General features: G+C 42.0%; 1 protein-coding gene across 3 annotated transcripts in view; it reads right to left on the minus strand.

The window, feature by feature from the left end:
* PHACTR3 (phosphatase and actin regulator 3) overlaps positions 1-8,746 on the minus strand; it is a 110,070-nt gene extending 101,324 nt beyond the window's left edge. For 2 of the 3 annotated variants that reach the window (XM_075768243.1, XM_075768242.1), the window contains exon 1: positions 8,232-8,746. In XM_075768243.1, the coding sequence (XP_075624358.1) occupies positions 8,232-8,340 (109 nt within the window). In that variant the 5' untranslated portion in view covers positions 8,341-8,746. Of the gene's footprint in view, positions 1-5,374; positions 5,395-8,231 lie in introns of those variants that run through there. The other variant, XM_075768245.1, reaches the window with a different exon arrangement.
* Between the last annotated feature and the right edge of the window lie 9,712 nt (positions 8,747-18,458).

Genomic DNA, 18,458 nt, shown 5'->3' on the forward strand with positions numbered 1-18,458 from the left:
TTAAAATAAAGCCTGTAACATTAAAGAGAGAAAGATAAGACAGGGTTTCAATACTCCACAGACTAGTTGATTGACTGAACAATTTCTATTCTGTTCAAGTGCCCATTCTGCCTAACTTAGGAGAGGGATGCCTGTTTACTGATCTCTTTTTTCTTTTTCTTTTTTTTTTTTTTAATTCTGTCCTTACTGAAACTGGTGTTTCAGTGAAGCTGGACAGGAAGGTGTGGAGAAATACTTATTTTGTGATTTAACTTTTCTCTGTCAGGTTCCCAACTACCTCTACTTCATATCAAAAAAGGTCATTAGAAGGTAAATTAATTCCAAAGAGGAAGAAGTACTAAAAGGTAATTAGAAATCTTATCCATCTTTCATCAAAAAGCTCATGGTTTCCCTTTTTTTCCTATCAGGTGAAACAATACTCAGCACAAAGGCTGAAACTCCGAAGACTTTTAACAAATAAAAATTCTTGTCCTAAATCTCCAAGTGAGAGAACAGACTTGCCTGTGATTTTAAATAAACTGTCCCAGTGTAATATTATACAAAGAGCAGAGTTTCAGATCTTTTTTTTTTTTTCCTTAATTCACCAAAACTCCAAGATGTACTTGCCTAAACTGTTTTCTCCATTATTAGTAGCATGAAACACTGGAAGCCATAGAACAAGAAACTGCAGCTACATTTAAAAAAAAAATAAAAAAAAAAAATCAAAGTTCTCTAACCTTACAATGAGAACAGATTTCCTTTTCTATGCAAAATATGTTTTCTTCTCCCTTCCAATTTTTTCCATGAGTTGACTAGTAGACTGTGAAACACCTACATACATAGACAGCTTTTATCCCAAGAGTAGTACTGCTGTGTATGGTTTCTGTGGTTAAGATACAGGACTGAGCCTTACAAAATCCAGAGTCAACTTCGAGTGGTGCCACTGGCTTCCTACAGAAACTCAGAGAAAGCAATTAATTACAGCTCAATTCCCCATATGTAAAATATAAGAAACATTTGGGTTTTTTTTCACTGTTTTCTGTCTTTTTCAAATTAGATTGCAAACTGCTTAAAGTGGGAACAGTTTCTCTTTATATACTACAGAGCAACTGGCACAATCATGCATTATTTCCAATGTAGTCCATAGGTATTTCTCAGACTAGACATCTGTGTTTGGAGACTCTGAGCCTGAATCTTTTTTTGTAATCTGTGATAGTTCTTTTATGATGCATGAAAACATCTGAAGAGTTAAAGAGGGAAACAGCGATGCCCTTTGTAGAGAGTATACAAGAAACCTGTAATACTTCTCTGCGTGATGTGAGATACTGCAACTCTGAAAGAGCCCTTTTTCACTCATACAGCTTGCTTTGATGGTTGTATACTTAAGACCTAAAAATTTATTCAATAGGATGCACAAGCATTATTTAGATATCAATATAAAAATAATTTTTAAAAAAATCAATCCTGCATTGTTTGCACAGTGTGCAATGTCATCCCTGCTGCTTTTAATGCCAGAGTATAGTTGCTAAAACGAAACATAAGTGTGAAGAAAGAACTTGTGTACACATAACTAGGTTCCTTCTGGTGCATGAGAAAGGATTCCTAGGAACTAGGGGAGATATAATATTTAAGACATTCCAGAACTAATAAATTAATTCTGATTCAACAAGGGATAACAGAAACTGCTAGATCAAATAACTAGTGAAAAAGCTTTTCACTGACATGTGACAGACTCCACACTCTAACTCTGATATTCAAGTTTAGACCCAAGCCTTTACGTGTCCCAAGGGTTTTGCTAGTAGTGCCGAGAACAGGAGAACCAACAATCATCTGGAATATCAGAATAGCAGTGCACTGGGTCTCTGTAACGTGGGAGCAGAGTGCACATTTGCACTGTGATGGTCCCTTAGACTTCTGCATTTCAGAGTGAGATTCTGCTCAGTCTTTCTGTTGAGAAGACAATGATTGTAAAGCTAGAGGAAAATAGGACCCTCAGTTATTGCCCAAGGATGCAGAAATAACTATAGATGCAAAAAAAAGTTCATAAACCAACACCAGGTATTTCCGATATGATGACCTCACTGTCATTAATCCAGACTAGGTTATGATGGGGTATAATGAGTATTTCTACTTCTTGGACAAAGAGGCCTAAATAGTTTAAGCAGCTTTTCAGCAACATTCAAACTACCTGCCAACTTGGCATTTAGAAGAAAAGAGAACTCTAAACCACTTTTTTTTCCCCATTACAAGTCTCTATTTCATTTACAGAACTCTAATATTTGGCTAAACACAAGTCTCCAAACACTGGAAACAGTCAAACCTTGGAAAAACCTTAAAACAACCCTCAACACGAATAGCATACTTATTAACTGATCTCTTAACTGCTGCAAAAGTAGCATTAAAACGTAACTTCACCAAGCTGTCTCTTGAATCCCCAAAAATAAACTAAGTAGTTAGAGTTTCAGTAAGTAAAAAAGTCAGGCAACCAGCATAAAGCAGTTTGTGTTAAGCATGCATCTTGTTGAGCAACATGATACTGCGCCATTGCAACAAATCTAAATATCTGCAGTACCAAAATCACACTATTAGAGCAATAGAATCTACATCTAGTACGTCCCATCTATGCAGCTTGCCCAAGTGCACTGTGCCCATTTTCCTCTCCAGAGATGGAGAGATTACTCTCCCCTCCTGGAAAATGCTGGAGAAGAGCTGCCATGCATACGAGATCCACCAGGGAGGAGGGCTGCTGGGGCAGGAAGAGCTTCTCTGCTGCAAGACAGAGGGAAAAAAAGGGAGTTCTGTGCTTCCAGTGAAGTTTCTCTGCATCACAGGGACTTGGGGTCCAGTTACAGACCAGCAATGTAAAAGTAAAAGGAACACAACAATTCTCTTTCAATTTTCTTCTTAGCATCCTAGAAGAATACTTACAAGAATGTTTCCTGCTACAAAACTTTTGAATTACAATAACTAGAAACAGTGATGAAGGAGCTTTAAGTTTTATGCAGTTGTTCTCTCCCTGAGTTAATTCAGTGCACAATACTGCTAATTACACATGGTATTGATAGAAATTAAAACGGAATTAGTGTCTGGCTGCAACATAGTTGTACATCTCTGGAACAACGATTCTGAAGTAGCTTTAACTTTTCAGATGTTGAAGCACATCACAGCAAAGAGTGTAGAGGCTGAGAAGCCCTCTTCATCAATCTTCTCCAATGAGAATGCTAAAAAATTATGCTAATGTAGCTGTTAACAACATGTAACACTACGGCTTGCACCACAACAGCTCCTTGCCTTGGTATACATCCTACACCGGAGGAGAAGGAAGACATAGTGGACCATTGGCAAGGTCCACTGAAGAACTTGGTAGTGCCAATCCTGAAAAAAAATCTTTAATTGCATGGTGCCAGAGAGGAAAAGTAGCAGCATGGAGAGCAAAACATGATGGCACCAATGTATGCTTATGCAAATTAGAATGGATTACCCCAAAATTGAGGGGGGGAGGTGGCATTTTCACACATTGTCATGGCTGTCTGTATCTCCTCAAGTAATACCGAGTTTTGACATGGTGTGCTCTTCTTCAGTCTGTGGAGCCCTATCTCTTATGACTACAAATCAAATGAGATTGTCAATCTTTTCTAAGCCCTGTGACTGCTGGAAAGATATAATGAGAGCAATATTTTGGCTTCCTGCAACTGTCTCTCAAATAGATGGTGATATTGAAATCTGTTCTGAATCTCATATCCCTGGCCTCTTTTGGCTCTCCTTTCTCTCTTGATCCTTACCTGGAAAGATGGATGAGGGGAAAGAGAAAAGGGAAAGGAACTGATGATCTCTGGAACTAATGAAATCCCTCTTTGCATTATGTTTTCTTAAGTGATTGCTGTCTTTTGCCATCTAAATCATCTTCCATCACCTTTTAATTTTTTAAATTAGAACTTAACTAGAATTTTATAATTTTTAAACTTCCTTAACTGCCTCAAAAAATTCCCCTTGATGTTATGGCAGGATGTGTTATTTTCAAGAGTAGTTTTTCAGCTCAGAGCTAACCCTAGTTCTACAATCAATTCAGTTGTGAGTTTATACACAAAATCTGATACAATTGGGTATTCTGGCCTTCTCCCAAACTCAGTGAAAACAATGGGACTTTGAACGGCCGTCTTAATGGCAGCAGGGAAGGATGCTGTTGGTTTTAGAACTCTTTCCTAAGAGGATTTCCAAATGAAAGTTGTGTTAATTGTGATTCTTCTCCTGTGAATCTGCCATTACGTTGTGGCACAATAAGAAAAATGAAATTAACTTTCTTAACAACCACACAGTCCAGAGACAGTCTATAGTTAAGCAAGAAATAAGTATTTGATGTATGTTTCTCAAATTCAGGACATATTCCTTTCTAATGCTTGCTCACTCACTGTGACAGCATGGTTAAATAAAGATTGAAATATGACGTCCAGTGTTCATAATTCCATAATTCTCATTAAATATTGCTCAGTGGCCCTAAAATAGTTCACTTAAATCACAGGCTGAAATGCCTTATTTTGTCTTAAAGGAGAAAATAACTGATTCAATTAAAACAAGGAAACATTCCTTCCTTCTTACCTTTCTCATACTATTTCCAGTATTCTCTACAGTACCAATAGGAACTATATGCACCATTTAAATGCTGGAGGAAATTATCTATTTGTCCGTAGTGCCTGCACAGATAACTGAAGCCCATATTTTCTTCTCAGACCATGACTGTGACATCTTAATTGGTCACTGTGAGGAGTTGCTGTTTAATTAAAGTTGCATGTGAAGGATCTGAATCAGTGAATTTGTATCTCTGTTTTAGAATAAATAGCTATTAACTGCCTCTAGTTGAGTTTACTGAACGCCTTCTTTATCTTATTTACTGCAGGAACATTTAATAAGATCATAGTGACGTGTTAATTTTTTAAGCTTTTTACATGTGATAAAATTCACTGTAGTCTAAAGATTACATCTGTTCTAGTAAATCAAGGTTATAAAATAGCTTTTCATTTCTACAGTGAATGCTTTGTAAAGAAGAGCACACTAGATAAGAAGCTTTATCGTGAAGCCCTGATTGTTCAAGGCTTGGAGTAATTGCAGCTTCTGCTGGCATCAGTCAGGATTGCAAGTGTCCAGAACTTCTCAAAAATCAACATCTAAGGCTATTTGAACCAGCCAGTTACTTAGTTATTCTGTGCTCTTGCTGGAAGAAGAGGCAATCCTCTTGAAAAACTAAACAAAACAAAAACACAAACAAACAAAACTGAAAAAAAACACCAAAACACGAACTTCAGCTTTGTTCTCATGTGGGAAACTCCCTTTTAGATTTGACCTCACGCAATAGCTCATCAAAAAAATTGCGAATGAAAGCAATAGAAAGTGAACTAACACTTGCCATCTGCAGCCTGTTCATCCCAAGTTCCTTGAATCTGATGTTTACATTACTCTGTATTGGCTAAAAGGAGATTATATGGTCCAATGATGAAAGATTCTGAACTCGTGCAGGACATGCTGTGTACAGTCAATACTACTGTTAAGCTGGCATTTCACGAGAGAAAGGAAAATGAAGCATTGCATCAGAGAATTTTCTTAGGTAAATTCCCAAAAAGCTATACACTGCTACCTCTACATTCTCAGCTGTGTCACTGAAATTTCCTGTATAAAGCTGGGCTAAAAATAACACACTGTAATTGTATAGGTCAAGAAAAGGAATATAAATTATGTCTTTAAACAAACCCACATGAAAACCAGAAAAATGTTTAGAATATAGGCTGGCTTCATCTATTACCACATTTTCTACCTCAATATACTTTCCTACAGTAGACACAGCCAAATGAATTGGTGCAGAATAATCCTTGACCACATCATGCATTCAAGAAAATGTTGCAAAACAAGAGTGCGTCTCCAGTAGGAATATAGTATCATTCAAATGCTGTATGAAAGTAGGAATGTTTTTGTAGTGATCCTTCAGTTTTATCCATATTTTGTTATTGGCTTATTTCTATGTATAATTTAAATGCATGACTTAAATGTTAATGAAAATTAATTTAGTTTTTAAATTAACAAAGAATCCTACATGTTCAAAATTTCTTCTCTACATGGTTTGTCTGTGAGTAGGGTTGGGATGTAAACACAAACTTTGTATCTATCATTTAGCATTCCTAAGACTTCCTTTTGACTTAGAGTCCGTAGGTGGTTATCTTGGTCTTATAATGATAATGATAAAATTATTTTCCAGAATAATAAGATAAATTACAATTATATCACCCAGCATACATAATTCTTACAATAGAATAAATTGTATTTCTGAGTAGCCAGTTGGTTGAAATTGCTCATAGTAAGTGATTACTTACAACACTGTAGGGCAATATATTATTTGAATTAAGTAATTTATGTTTATTTTATGATCATTTTGAAGCATACAGATGTCCAATACTATTTGATAAACAAATTTAAAACCTGAAAAGCTTACCACACGTGCTGTCTCTACTACTAACTATTTATACCTACCTGGACAAAAAACATACGTATTTATCACCTTTTGTTTCTCTCCACATATTGTATGCATAACACAATACCATAAAAGACATCTTTTCTTGCGTATTAGTATAGCTTCTGCCATGCAATGGGACACTGTCTTATCTGATGAAGTCTGTATTAGGGGAAAAAAATGCTACTTAGTATTGATAGTTCTTTCTCCTTACAAAAAGCATTATAACATTTATATCTTTGTCTCTATGTCAGACATGTTGTGTACTTCCTTTGTTGTACATTTCACAAAGGTCAAAAGAATTGATTAGCGGAAAATAATATAGAGGAATTAAAACTGAGATTGCATATGCCTTCCTTTCATTAGTCACTTCTGCTTCCAGAAATCAAATGGCAGAAACATACATTCCCCTCTCAGTCAAGATTGCCCCTTTGGGAGTGAGTCGAGCAGTTCATGTTAGAAGAGTCCTTTGTTCCCTTCGCTTACGGTATCGGAACAGTTGGGCATCAGAGATAAATCATCTACTGTTTGCCTTAATTTAATTTGTATTTCACTCCAGACCAAGGTGCTCAGAATCGCTTGATAAGACAATAGAAGAACTTAAAATAGCTACAAATATTAATATCCTCATTGGCTCAGAAGGAAGCAGTATAGCAGGTGTATGAAAAAAGTCTGGAATATTGTCTTTACTCAGTAATCTGAAAAAGACTGGAACTAAAGTTCAATCCAAAATTGCATTCAGGGACTGTCTCTTCCTGGCTGATAGTGCCTGGCCCAAAACCCCAACCCATTTCTAAGTTTAGAATTCAGTGTAACGGGCAGTGATGATCAACACCCTGTTCATTGTCTTACACTCTTTTGATTACTCCTTTTCTCATAAAGAAACCTTCCAGTTCTTGTATGACCATCTATTCAGATAAACTGAGAGTAAACTGGCTCTTAGCCTTTGCTTCCAACTTGTTGTTGTGCTTTCCTTGCAGTCACATCACATCAAAATGATGTAGTTATTTCTTTTTTTTTTTTCTACAGAGGTCATCATTGCTTAGATTCTGACAATCTGAAATTACTGAGCCACCACCAACAGACATTTAGAATTATTCCTCAAAGTGAAGTTAAGCTGAAACACCATTAGCCATTAGCCATTGTTAAAGAAAAAAAAAATCTAATCACAGTATTCTATTTATATACTAGCGATTCGGCTGTATCCCCCAGCACCACCCCCTGTGCCTACACTTCATAAGAAGATTACGCTTCTCCCTATGAAGTGAAAATTACCTTCTTGTGGGGAGAAAGCGTTTAATTATGACTCTGCTTCCCCTTGTCTCCATGGTGATCCCATGCAAACAGCCTGCTTTATTAGACCTTATTTACCCCGCCCCACCAAAGTAATAAATTAGCTCTCCGTGCACCTCAGCCGCAGCGTTAACCGCTGCCCCGCCGGAGCGCTGCGCCCGGGGAGGGGAGAGCCCATCGCCTGCCCGCGGGCGGCCCCGGGGACCCCACCGGCTGCCCAGCGCCAGCCGCGCCCCCCGCCCGCTCACTTGGCGGACCAACGCCGCGATTGCAAAGCGGCGGGCAGAGCTCCGCTGTAATCCTATTTGGAGCTAAGCCGCTGCATCATTTCAGCACTTACTGCAGAAAATATGTTCCCAATTCCCTGCCCGGCCGTGGCGGACAGGCGTGCTACAAATTGGCGGATGATCCCGGCGCCCCCCCCCGCCCGCCTGAGCGCTGCCGGGGAGCGCGGGGCCGTTACCTGGGTGCTCCCCGGCGCCGGGGCCCGCGGGGTCGGTGAGGATGCTGGGGTCACTCTGCGACCTGCCTCGCGGGAGAAAGCAGCCGGTCCCTTCTTCCGATGCAGCCATGAGGTGGAGGGCGGGAAGCTCAGAGGCGGGGGGAGGAGGAGGAGGCGCTCATGGAGCCGGAGGCGGCCGGGGGACAATGGGGACGGGGGTGCGGCGGCGGCGGCGGCGGCGGGGCGTCAGCCGGGCAGGACCAGCCGCGGCAGCATCTTCCCCGGCGCCGTCGGCAGGCTGCGGCGGGGCGCTCCGCCGGCACCGGGCACTCAGGGGGCAGCTCCGGGCGCCTCAGGGGGGTGGGCCATGCTGCCTGGCGGGGTGGGGAAGAGCCGGGGCGCGGGCCGCCCGCCCGGCCCCCCGTCGCCCCCTCCCGGGACACCCACCCCCCCCCCCCCCCGAGCGTCGCTCCCGGAGTCGCCTCAAGCCGCCGCGCTGCTGAGCGCATCCGTTGGAAAACATTGGGATTCTCCCATGGTGCCCCGCGAGCGGCCGTGTGACGTCACGGCGGGGGGGCGGGCGCTGCACCTGCACTGCACAAAGGCGGGGGCCGCCGCAGGTGCGCGTGGCCTTGGGGTTCCGCCCTCACCGGGGGCACGTGACTGAGGGCGTGGGGAGGGGCTGCCCCGCCCCCGGGGTGCGGGTGAGGACCCCGCCGGTTCCCCTCCGCCCGGCCCGGCCCTCGGGGCGCTTCGCCCGGTGGCGGGAGCGGAGGGACCCTGTGGCACGGGGGCAGCCCCCGCCACCGCCGGGCTCGGTGCCCGTCGCATGTCTCCAGCCCGGGCTGAAGGAGGGTGCCCTGGGGGTTGTTTCCCCGTTTTGCGGTGGGCGCCAGCAGCGGGGCTGCCGGTGTGTACCCAGTGCACCGGGTAGTATCTTCTTGGGAGTTTTGACCTGTAAAAACCGGGAGTGGTTTTTAATTGCTGTCCTCGTAAAGCCCTGCAGGATGCTCAGTTGGTGCGTGTTAGGATCATGTGGGTTCGTGTTTATTCTAGCAGGTAGTGTTGGGGAGCGTGCTTTGAACGTTGCTTTTGTCTTTGTATGGAACTAGCATTAAGGACTACGTGTACCTATAAGTAGATTTCTTAGGCTGACTCGGGAGCAGTGGTTATGTGAGCTCCTACCATAAGACAGAAATAAGTTTGCCAAATTTTACGGATGAAACTTTGTGTCAGAATTTTTTTCATTAATGTGGTCATTTGTTCATGTACATATTTGTTTATACAGAAATATATGGCAAACGTCTCGTGTATCTTACATAAAGCAAATGTGTTTTTAGCTATTTCTGTGGGGTCATGACTTTGTTGTATTTTTGAGGGGTTTAACCCAACATTCATCACATCTATCACACAGAGAAGTGTATTTGCCTCTCGCTTGAAGCAGGAGTTTCAGAGTTAACCACCTGCACACATCTTGTTTGGGAGTCACCTTTGGGCTGTGTACTCCCTGAGATTTGCTCAACTCGGAGACCTTCTGACAAAAAACAAAGTCTGCAGCCCTCCGTTTAATGTAGGGCTTGGTAAGAAAAGTCTTCAAAGACTCCATTAGAACAAGGCCTGAGGGTGGCTGTTCTGGTCATGTCTGCCCAAGGCTGGGGTAAGCTGCTGCATCGAACAGTGAGTTTGAATATTGTCACAAGAACAGAAGTGGAGCAAAGAGTTTAAAACAAAATAGCAAAGAGTTTCTCATTCAGTGAGTATTATCCCTTCTTGTGGCGTATGAGGTAGATCCTAAGGAAAAAGTAGCACGTAGTAGTGTAATCTAAGCTGTATCATCATGCAATGGAATAAATCAAGGTAGCGAGGGCATTCTGTAACTTGGTTTTTTTGAGAGCTTAACATTGCCATCTTGACACATTTTCAGTGTCAATTTTTGTAATTTCTTCCAAGCCTTGCCAGTCAAACAGCTCATCATAATTCCAAACAGACAGCTAAATGAACCGTTTTTATCATGCTATAAACCATTCCCAAGGAAACAAACAAATAAATCCAAAACACTTGTTTAAGGGATGCTTTAAAGAGATCAGGATGTATTTTGTACTCCTTTCCCCCTCAAGCCAAGCTTTTAAGTTGCTGTAACTCAACTCTGAAAGGGAGTCATGAACTCTAAAAATTACTTAAGATAGATTTATCTCTCTTTTTTTTTTTTTTTTTTCCTGTGCAAACAGATAGCACAGTCTGACATAGGCACTGGGCCGTTTTCAAGTAAGAAATCTCCCCTTTATAGTGAAGTAAGCCAATTCTGTTTTTAGTCCTAAAAAGAGAGGAAGTAGTAAGTTTTAAATGTGTCTTCTCTATATAGCTTTTAGGTCATGCTGGAAAATGCTGATGGTTTCTAGTGAATTCTGTGAAAGTCTCTTTGTACTAATGATATACCTGCCTTCTACAAGGAAGAATGATACTGATTTCTTGTATAAAATATATAGTTGAAAAGTTCCAGATCAGATTTAAGCATTTGTACAAGATCAAATATATTAAAATATTTTCAGCCCAAGAAATAATCTCTCCAAGACAGCTTTAATACCTATAGAAGCACATAAGATGAGACTGGAGTATTTTTAACCAACTTGCATATGGATTGCCTCTATAGAGGATGTTTCATAGGGTTCCTTTGGATCCCAAAATATTGTCTGATAGAAATCAGTCAAACAAGGCTGGAATCTGCCTTGCTGTTTTAACTTAGTTAAAACATTTCATTTTCTCTCATTCCTGCTAAATCAAGCATCAAGAGACTCAGTCTGGGAATAAATCCTAGGTGCTGTGCATGCCAGCTGACGGAGCTGCCCCTGGGCCACCTTGCTATTCCCGAGTGAATCATCATCGGGTCTGGGGGCACAAGGAAACACGTAATTGTGTTAAATTATTTAAACCTATGTTGCTAAATAATATCTGTTGTGTAAAAAGTATGATTATCTGCATGTCTTTGACTTTCAAGTTGCATATATAATGATGATGTATCTATTTGCACTTTTCATTTCCTTACCTTAAAGCTGGCTCTGCATTCCTTCTAGGGGTAAAGCTTTTGACAGGAAAAATAAATGTGAGGCAAAGTCTTTTCTTCATGTTGAAGGAGCAGTGCCAAAAGGAACGGAGCATTTTCTCAGAAGTAAATAGAAATTGATGGAGGTATTCACCAACCAATATATTGTAAGTATATTGACTGTAAATCCCTCTGAAATTGGAATGAAACTAAGCCTGGTTCTAGCTGTGGGTATTAAGCACTTGAAAAATTGTTCTTAAGTTCCCTTTTACTACTTGATATAATTCTATAAATGTCACAAACAAAAGTATTTGCAGGATCAGAATGACTATTAGTAGAAACATGATTTTCCTTTTATTTGGTTTATTTTCTCACTATGGCAGTCTTGTGGTAAACAAGTTTGCAACACTTTCCCAGAAAGTACAATGATCTGTTTATTTCTCTTTCAGAGGATTTCTAGCCTTTGATATTTACGATGAGATTTTTCTAGCTTAGTGGCAGATATTTCTGCAATGGGATCCCATTCAGTTGCAGAAAAATACTTCTTAAAATGAAATATCCACTCAAGGAACACAAAAGAGAAAATAAAATTTATTTAGCCTGATGCATACTCCACAACCAAACCAATGCATGTCCATTTGATATGCCTTCACTTGATAAAAATTTTTAAAATGCAATTATATAAATGGTATGCATGAGTTGATTAATTTGCTTTCTGTTTGATGGGCAGCTGAACTCCTGTTTGATGATCTAGTTATATAAAGAGAAAACCTAACTTGTGTTAGAAAGGACTAATTCTCTGAGGAGAAAGGAAAGAGGTGAGTCATGTCAGTGCTGTTTTTCTCGAATCAGCAGAATATTAAACAACTTCGTTTTCATTAATCTGAAGCCTACATGTGATCTCTGAGCATAACTCTGATCTTTCTGCACTGTTATTTAGAAAAAATGACTTCAGGATACATTGAGATTGACAATATCAACTTTCATGTTAAAATTGTTTTGATGACCAAGGGACAAATTGTCTTGCTCAGAGCAGTTTTCTTAGATGCAGCATTTGTTCTGTTGCTTGTGAGTCTTAACCTAGATTTTTAGTTTTCATGCCAGCTTGTTGTAATTCGGTATGCTTACAGTAACAATAAAGATGGGCGTTCCAAGGCTCAAAAGGCTCTTGTCTCTATTTACTTTGTGTTTGGGGGGTTTTTTCCCCCTCAGATCCTTTCTTGGTAAAGAGGATATAGGGTCTATTTTTAGCCTCTATTTATTTTAGCCAAGATAAATGCATGTCACTGAGAAGAAATGTAAGTATCATCCAGCAGTCACAACTTTGGAATTACAAAGACTCAAAAGATGTCTTCTCCAAAGCATAACGGTGTAGTTGCTACTATGGAAGGCGAATAAAAAATGAATAAGCATCAGGGACTTGTTTGTCAGTGGCTTCATGCACACGTTCACGTTTAACATTCCTGATACTTAAGAGATATTCTAGGGATCACCCATATTATTTTCATGTTTGCTTTCTCACGGCTCTCGTGCTCAGTCTGTCACTTTATAAGTGAAGGAACAGGAAAGGAAAAGGCAGGGAGAAATGTGGGAAAGGTGGTCATCTCTGCCTCCTGCCTTCTTGACAAACAGCTCTACTCACCTAAGTCCTTCTAGGTAGCAGTGCGATGACAATGAGAAGGTGAACATCTACTCTTAGGTCAGTTATTCTAAATTACACAGCTTGTAACAGTAACAGCAACAAGTCAGTTTATGGGGAGGGAAATCATATCTGTGACATGCCAAAGCCAACAGAGAGTTACAGGGATGTGATTACTGTGTGCAATAATTGTGTATAAGGAGCAAGGAAAAGGCAGCTGTGTGTGGAAGACAGTGGAGGACTCCTGCAGCGCTGTCAAAGCCAATGAGGCTAGAGGTGATGTGCTATGTAAGTATTGTTTGTGCCAGTTTGAATTTTGAAGGGATGAATCTGATTTTCCTCTTTTGTTCCTTTTAGACCTCAATATGTCTGAGGAAAAGGAGCGTATATACAACTTCCATAGCAGGTCCAAATCTTCTGCATTGCCTTTTGGGGAATGAATCTTCTTGCATACGGATCTTTCTCTTTTTCACAGGCCCACCATACAGGATGGCTAGAAGTTCCTTATTCTCACTTTTATCCTAAAAGTATTCCATGGTTTCAGATATCCAAAACTATGAAAAACTGCAGACCTGGGAGGTCTGAAAGCCATGCCCGTGCAAGCTCTACTAATTAATACAGGAAAACCCAGTGAAGTATTTCTTGTTACATTTGTAACATAAGTGGTAGAGCTTTTAGACTTCAGGATAATAGAAATAGCTTAAAGAAATTGGTGTTTGTTGTAAATATAAAAAATGCATTGTAAGATCGCAGAAGAAGTTTTCCATTGGAGTTAGGAAGTTTCATTTTGAATCATTAAATTGTCCTTTGACATATTTAAGGGTGTGAAAAAATGCGTATCAGGCATGATCAGGTATTAATTGATGCAGTCTGGCCTGAACCTCTAGCCGTAGAGCTGTTGTCACAGATGAGATCTTGGCTCACCCGAGATGGAAATTTTCTGCTGACTCCATTTTACCCTCAGCGTCGCTTTTCCAGCGGGCTCCTCTTCCGTGCACGTGCAGTTTCGCCGTTAAACCACTGTTCGCCTGAGGCACGAGCCCGATCCCCCGCAGCGGAGCTCGCCCCGCCTGTACCGCGGCACCAGGCGCGAGCGGCAGGTGGCGTCACGGCTCGGAACGGCCGTTGGGGCGCGAGGCGCGGTCTCTCCCTCTCCTCAGAGCCGCGGTGTCCCGCACCCTTGGTCGTCTTCGGGACGTTTGGCGTTGGAGGAAGCTCCTTCGAGGTACGCACCTGTGGATGAGATTTCTTCCCTGCTTTACCGGGGTTTAACACAACCTGCTCAAGGGCTGGTGCGTTCCGTGAGGTTTGCCGCAAGCATCCCGTTGGGTGGAGGCTGAGGAAAGCCTCTATGCAAGAATCCCACTCCTGCCCTGTGTTTAAACTCTGACACCTTTAACCAGGATTTATCTCAGCTTGGCAGGTACTTGACCCTGGAGTTTAACTTTAGCTCCACAGAATCAGGAACCTCATTTTATGAAAACATTTTAGGCCTATATAACACTGTATAAATATTGCTAGTTAATAGTTTGATAATATCAACTGTTTAAAGACTTTTTTCCCTCATTTAATAAGGGGAGGAGGGAAGGCTGCTTTCCCAATGATTTCTGAGCAGCTGGAAACAGTATTTTATTTGATGTTTAACGCTTTGCTTTCTAAAAATCCACACGTAAAGATTTAATTTCTGTCTTAACTGAATTTTGTAAAAATCTAGGACTTTTCTTCACACTAAAAATAGCCAAGACATGCTAGCGAAGGGTTTGGAACAGTCTCACCTTGCCCAAGTACTCTTAAGACCAGGCTTGGCAGTATGAGTGGAATGGTTGTCAGGAAGGCATTGTGGACAGCCTGCTAGTCACCTTCCTCACTGCGTCCAGCAAAGAAATATGGGAGGAAGGGTTTGAGTCTAATTGAGATTTCATTAGGAAAACCACTGTTCTCCATTTCATGCTTCTAGGGCTGCGATCCTGAAACTGTTACGTGCATTAATAAGCGCTGTGGCAGATTTGCTGCTATCTGGCTGTTCTGTTTAACTCTTTTCCTCATTCTGCCAGGTTGCTGTATGTTCAGAAGCTTTTTTTTCCTTTTGCCAGTTGTCATCTTGCATGCCGTGCCTGAGCTCTTCACTAACACAACCCTTTCACTGATCAATTATGTCTGTCAGCTTTTCTTTATATATATTATTTTCTTTCCATTATTTATCTTTCAAAATCATAGAATCATAAAATGGTTTGGGTTGGAAGGGACCTTAAAGATCATCTAGTTCCACCCCCCCTGCCATGGGCAGGGACACCCTCCACTAGACCATGTTGCCCAAAGCCTCATCCAACCTGGTCTTAAACACTTCCAGGGATCCAGGGGCCTCCACAACCTCTCCGGGCAACCTGTTCCAGTGCCTCACCACTCTAACAGTAAAGAATTTCTTTCTAACATCTCATCTAAATCAACCCTCCTTCAGCTTAAACCCATTCCCCCTTGTCCTGTCACTACACTCCCTGATAAACAGTCCCTCCCCATCTTTCCTGTAGGCCCCTTCAGGTACTGGTAAGCCGCAATTAGATCTCCCCGGAGCCGCCTTTTCTCCAGGCTGAACAATCCCAACTCTCTCAGCCTGTCCTCATAGCAGAGGTGCTCCAGCCCTCTGATCAGCTTCATGGCCCTCCTCTGGACTCGCTCCAACAGCTCGATGTCTCTCCTGTACTGGGGTCCCCAGAGCTGGACACAGTGCTCCAGGTGGGGTCTCACAAGAGCAGAGTAGAGGGGCAGGATCACCTCCCTCGACCTGCTGGTCACGCCTCTTTTGATGCAGCCCGGGACAGGGTTGGCTTTATGGGCTGCAAGCGCACACTGCCGGCTCATGTTGAGCTTCTCATCAATCAGTACCCCCAAGTCCTTCTCCTCGGGGCTGCTCTCAATCCATTCCTCACCCAGCCTATATTCGTGCTTGGGATCACGCTGACCCACGTGCAGGACCTTGCACTTGGCCTTGTTGAACTTCATGCGGTTTGCACGGGCCCACCTCTCCAGACTGTCAGGGTCCCTCTGGATGGCATCCCTTCCCTCCAGCGTGTTGACCACACCACACAGCTTGGTGTCGTTGGCAAACTTGCTGAGGGTGCACTCGTTCCCACTGTCCATGTCACCGACAAAGATGTTGAACAGTGCCGGTCCCAGTGCCAACCCCTGAGGAACACCGCTCGTCACCGTTCTCCACTTAGACATTCAGATGTTGACCACAACTCTTTGAGTGTGACCATCCAGCCAATTCCTTCTCCACTACGTGGTCCATCCATCGAATCCATGTCTCTCCAATTTAGAGACAAGGATGTCGTGCAGGACAGTATCAAATGCCTTGCACGAGTCCAGGTAGATGATGTCAGTTGCCCTTCCCTTATCCACCAACACTGTAACCCCATCACAGAAGGCCACCAAGTTTGTCAGGCACAATTTGCCCCTAGTGAAGTCGTGTTGGCTGTCACCAATCACCTCCTTGTTTTCCATGTGCCTGAGCATAGTCTCCAGGAGGGTCTGCTCCATAATCTTGCCAGGCACGGAGGTGAGACCGACCGGCCTGTAGTTCCCCGGGTCTTCCTTTTGACCCTTCTTAAAAATGGGGGTTATGTTTCCCCTTTTCCAGTCGGTGGGAACTTCACCGGACTGCCAGGACTTCTCAAATACGATGGTGAGTGGCCTGGCCACTTCATCTGCCAGTTCCCTCAAGACCCGCGGATGCAACTCATCAGGTCCCATGGACTTGTGCACCTTCAGGTTCCTTAGATATTCTCGAACCTGATCTTCTCCTACAGTGGGTGGTTCTGCATTCTCCCAGTCCCTGCCTTCTGTGACCTGGGCAGTGTGGCTCAAGCATTTGCCAGTGAAGACTGAGGCAAACAAGTCGTTGAGTACCTCAGCCTTCTCCATATCCTGGGTAACCAGTTCACCCGTTTCATGCCGGGGGGGGACCCACATTTTCCCTCATCCTCCTTTTCTCACTAACATACCTATAGAAGCTTTTCTTGTTGTCCTTGACATCCCTTGCCAGGCTAATTTCTATCTAACCTGCTCCCTGGCTGCTCAGACAGTTTCTCTGTATTTCTCCCAGGCTACCTGTCCTTGCTTCCATCACTCGATGTATTGAAGATTAAAAACAATGGAAGCTATTTGACTTGGTATACTAAGTGGGAGAAGTTCACAAATGGCAAAAACTTAGCATCGGCTACTAATTGATTTTTGGATTATGAAAAAAATGACTGCTTGCCACTTGCTTATGAAAGTCTGATTTAACTGACGGTGATCAGTTTGGCCCAAGAACGGGAGGGCACGTGCTTGGGAAGAAATTGTGGCGTTGAAGGCTTCCTTCTATGCTGCGTTGGAGAAAGCATGAAACTGTTTACATAGGGTGCTAGAAATTAACACTTATATCACCAAGGTTTATCCATAGTTGTGATCTAGTCCTTTTTTTCCCATAATAGAGAAAAGACAGGGTATGTAACAGAGACACTCTTTAGGATGTATGGAACAATGAACAGCTGAGTAAATCATATTTGTACACAGATATTTCAAGTAGTAGTAACCACCATAATACCCCTATGTTTAGTACATTATGTGATTTTTTTAAAATTTTTTTTTTATATCAGCATGTTGCTGCAGCTCCTATGCTTTCCATATATCTTACTCACATCATTTGATCTTGGGTTCCATGTTTCAGCGGGTAAGTAATACTGTACTGGAGCGCAGTGCAAGGAAGACATACATTGTAATTACTGTAATGATGCTAGCTTTCTCCTTGCAAATGGTAAATTGCTTAGAAAATAAGTAGACTTTATTAATAACCATTTTGAGCACTTAAATTCCATTAGGAAATAAAGTATATATGACAAAGAGTAACCTTTCTTTGCTTATGCTTTGCTGTTGGAAGTGTTTATATTTTAGAAGCAACACAGGTCATTTTTCAGGGATCATATACCAGATTGGTTGTACCCTTATCGGAGACGTCCTTTCTTTTTATTATGTATTGTATTCAGACAGTGCATTCTGATTCAGATCTCATCTTGGTGTTACCAAATCTGGAATAACTTTGATTGTATAATTTTCTCAAATTAATTCAAATAGCAAAGATCATTCAGTTGTCAGCAGAAGCAGAAAGAGAAAATTGGTGTTCTGTCCTAATTGGATGTGAGCTGAGGAATCTTCGACATAGAGTTACAGGACAAAATTCTGATTCCGCTCATGATAGTATAAGTTTCAACATTTATTTCAATGCCATTTTGATGTCATTTGTATATCAGTTTCATTTCTTGTGTAACACAGGACTTTGGCTGGTGTTTTACATACTGACCATAATACACAAGAAATTTGGCAGCTGGAGAGTTAAAATACTTTTGGGGCCAGGGATACCTGAAACTAGTGACAGAGCTTCCTTCAGTAGATCACAGTTTACAGTTCCTGGGGACCTGCAATCTAGTGAAGACCATAATAATCAGGATTTATGAGCATCTCACAGGAGACACAACCTCATATAATCGGGAGCTAACCTGGGCTTGTCTTCTAATGGGAGAGACTATAGGAA

The sequence above is a fragment of the Balearica regulorum genome, chromosome 16 (assembly GCF_011004875.1).
Source record: "Balearica regulorum gibbericeps isolate bBalReg1 chromosome 16, bBalReg1.pri, whole genome shotgun sequence".
Classification (NCBI taxonomy): Eukaryota; Metazoa; Chordata; class Aves; order Gruiformes; family Gruidae; genus Balearica; species Balearica regulorum.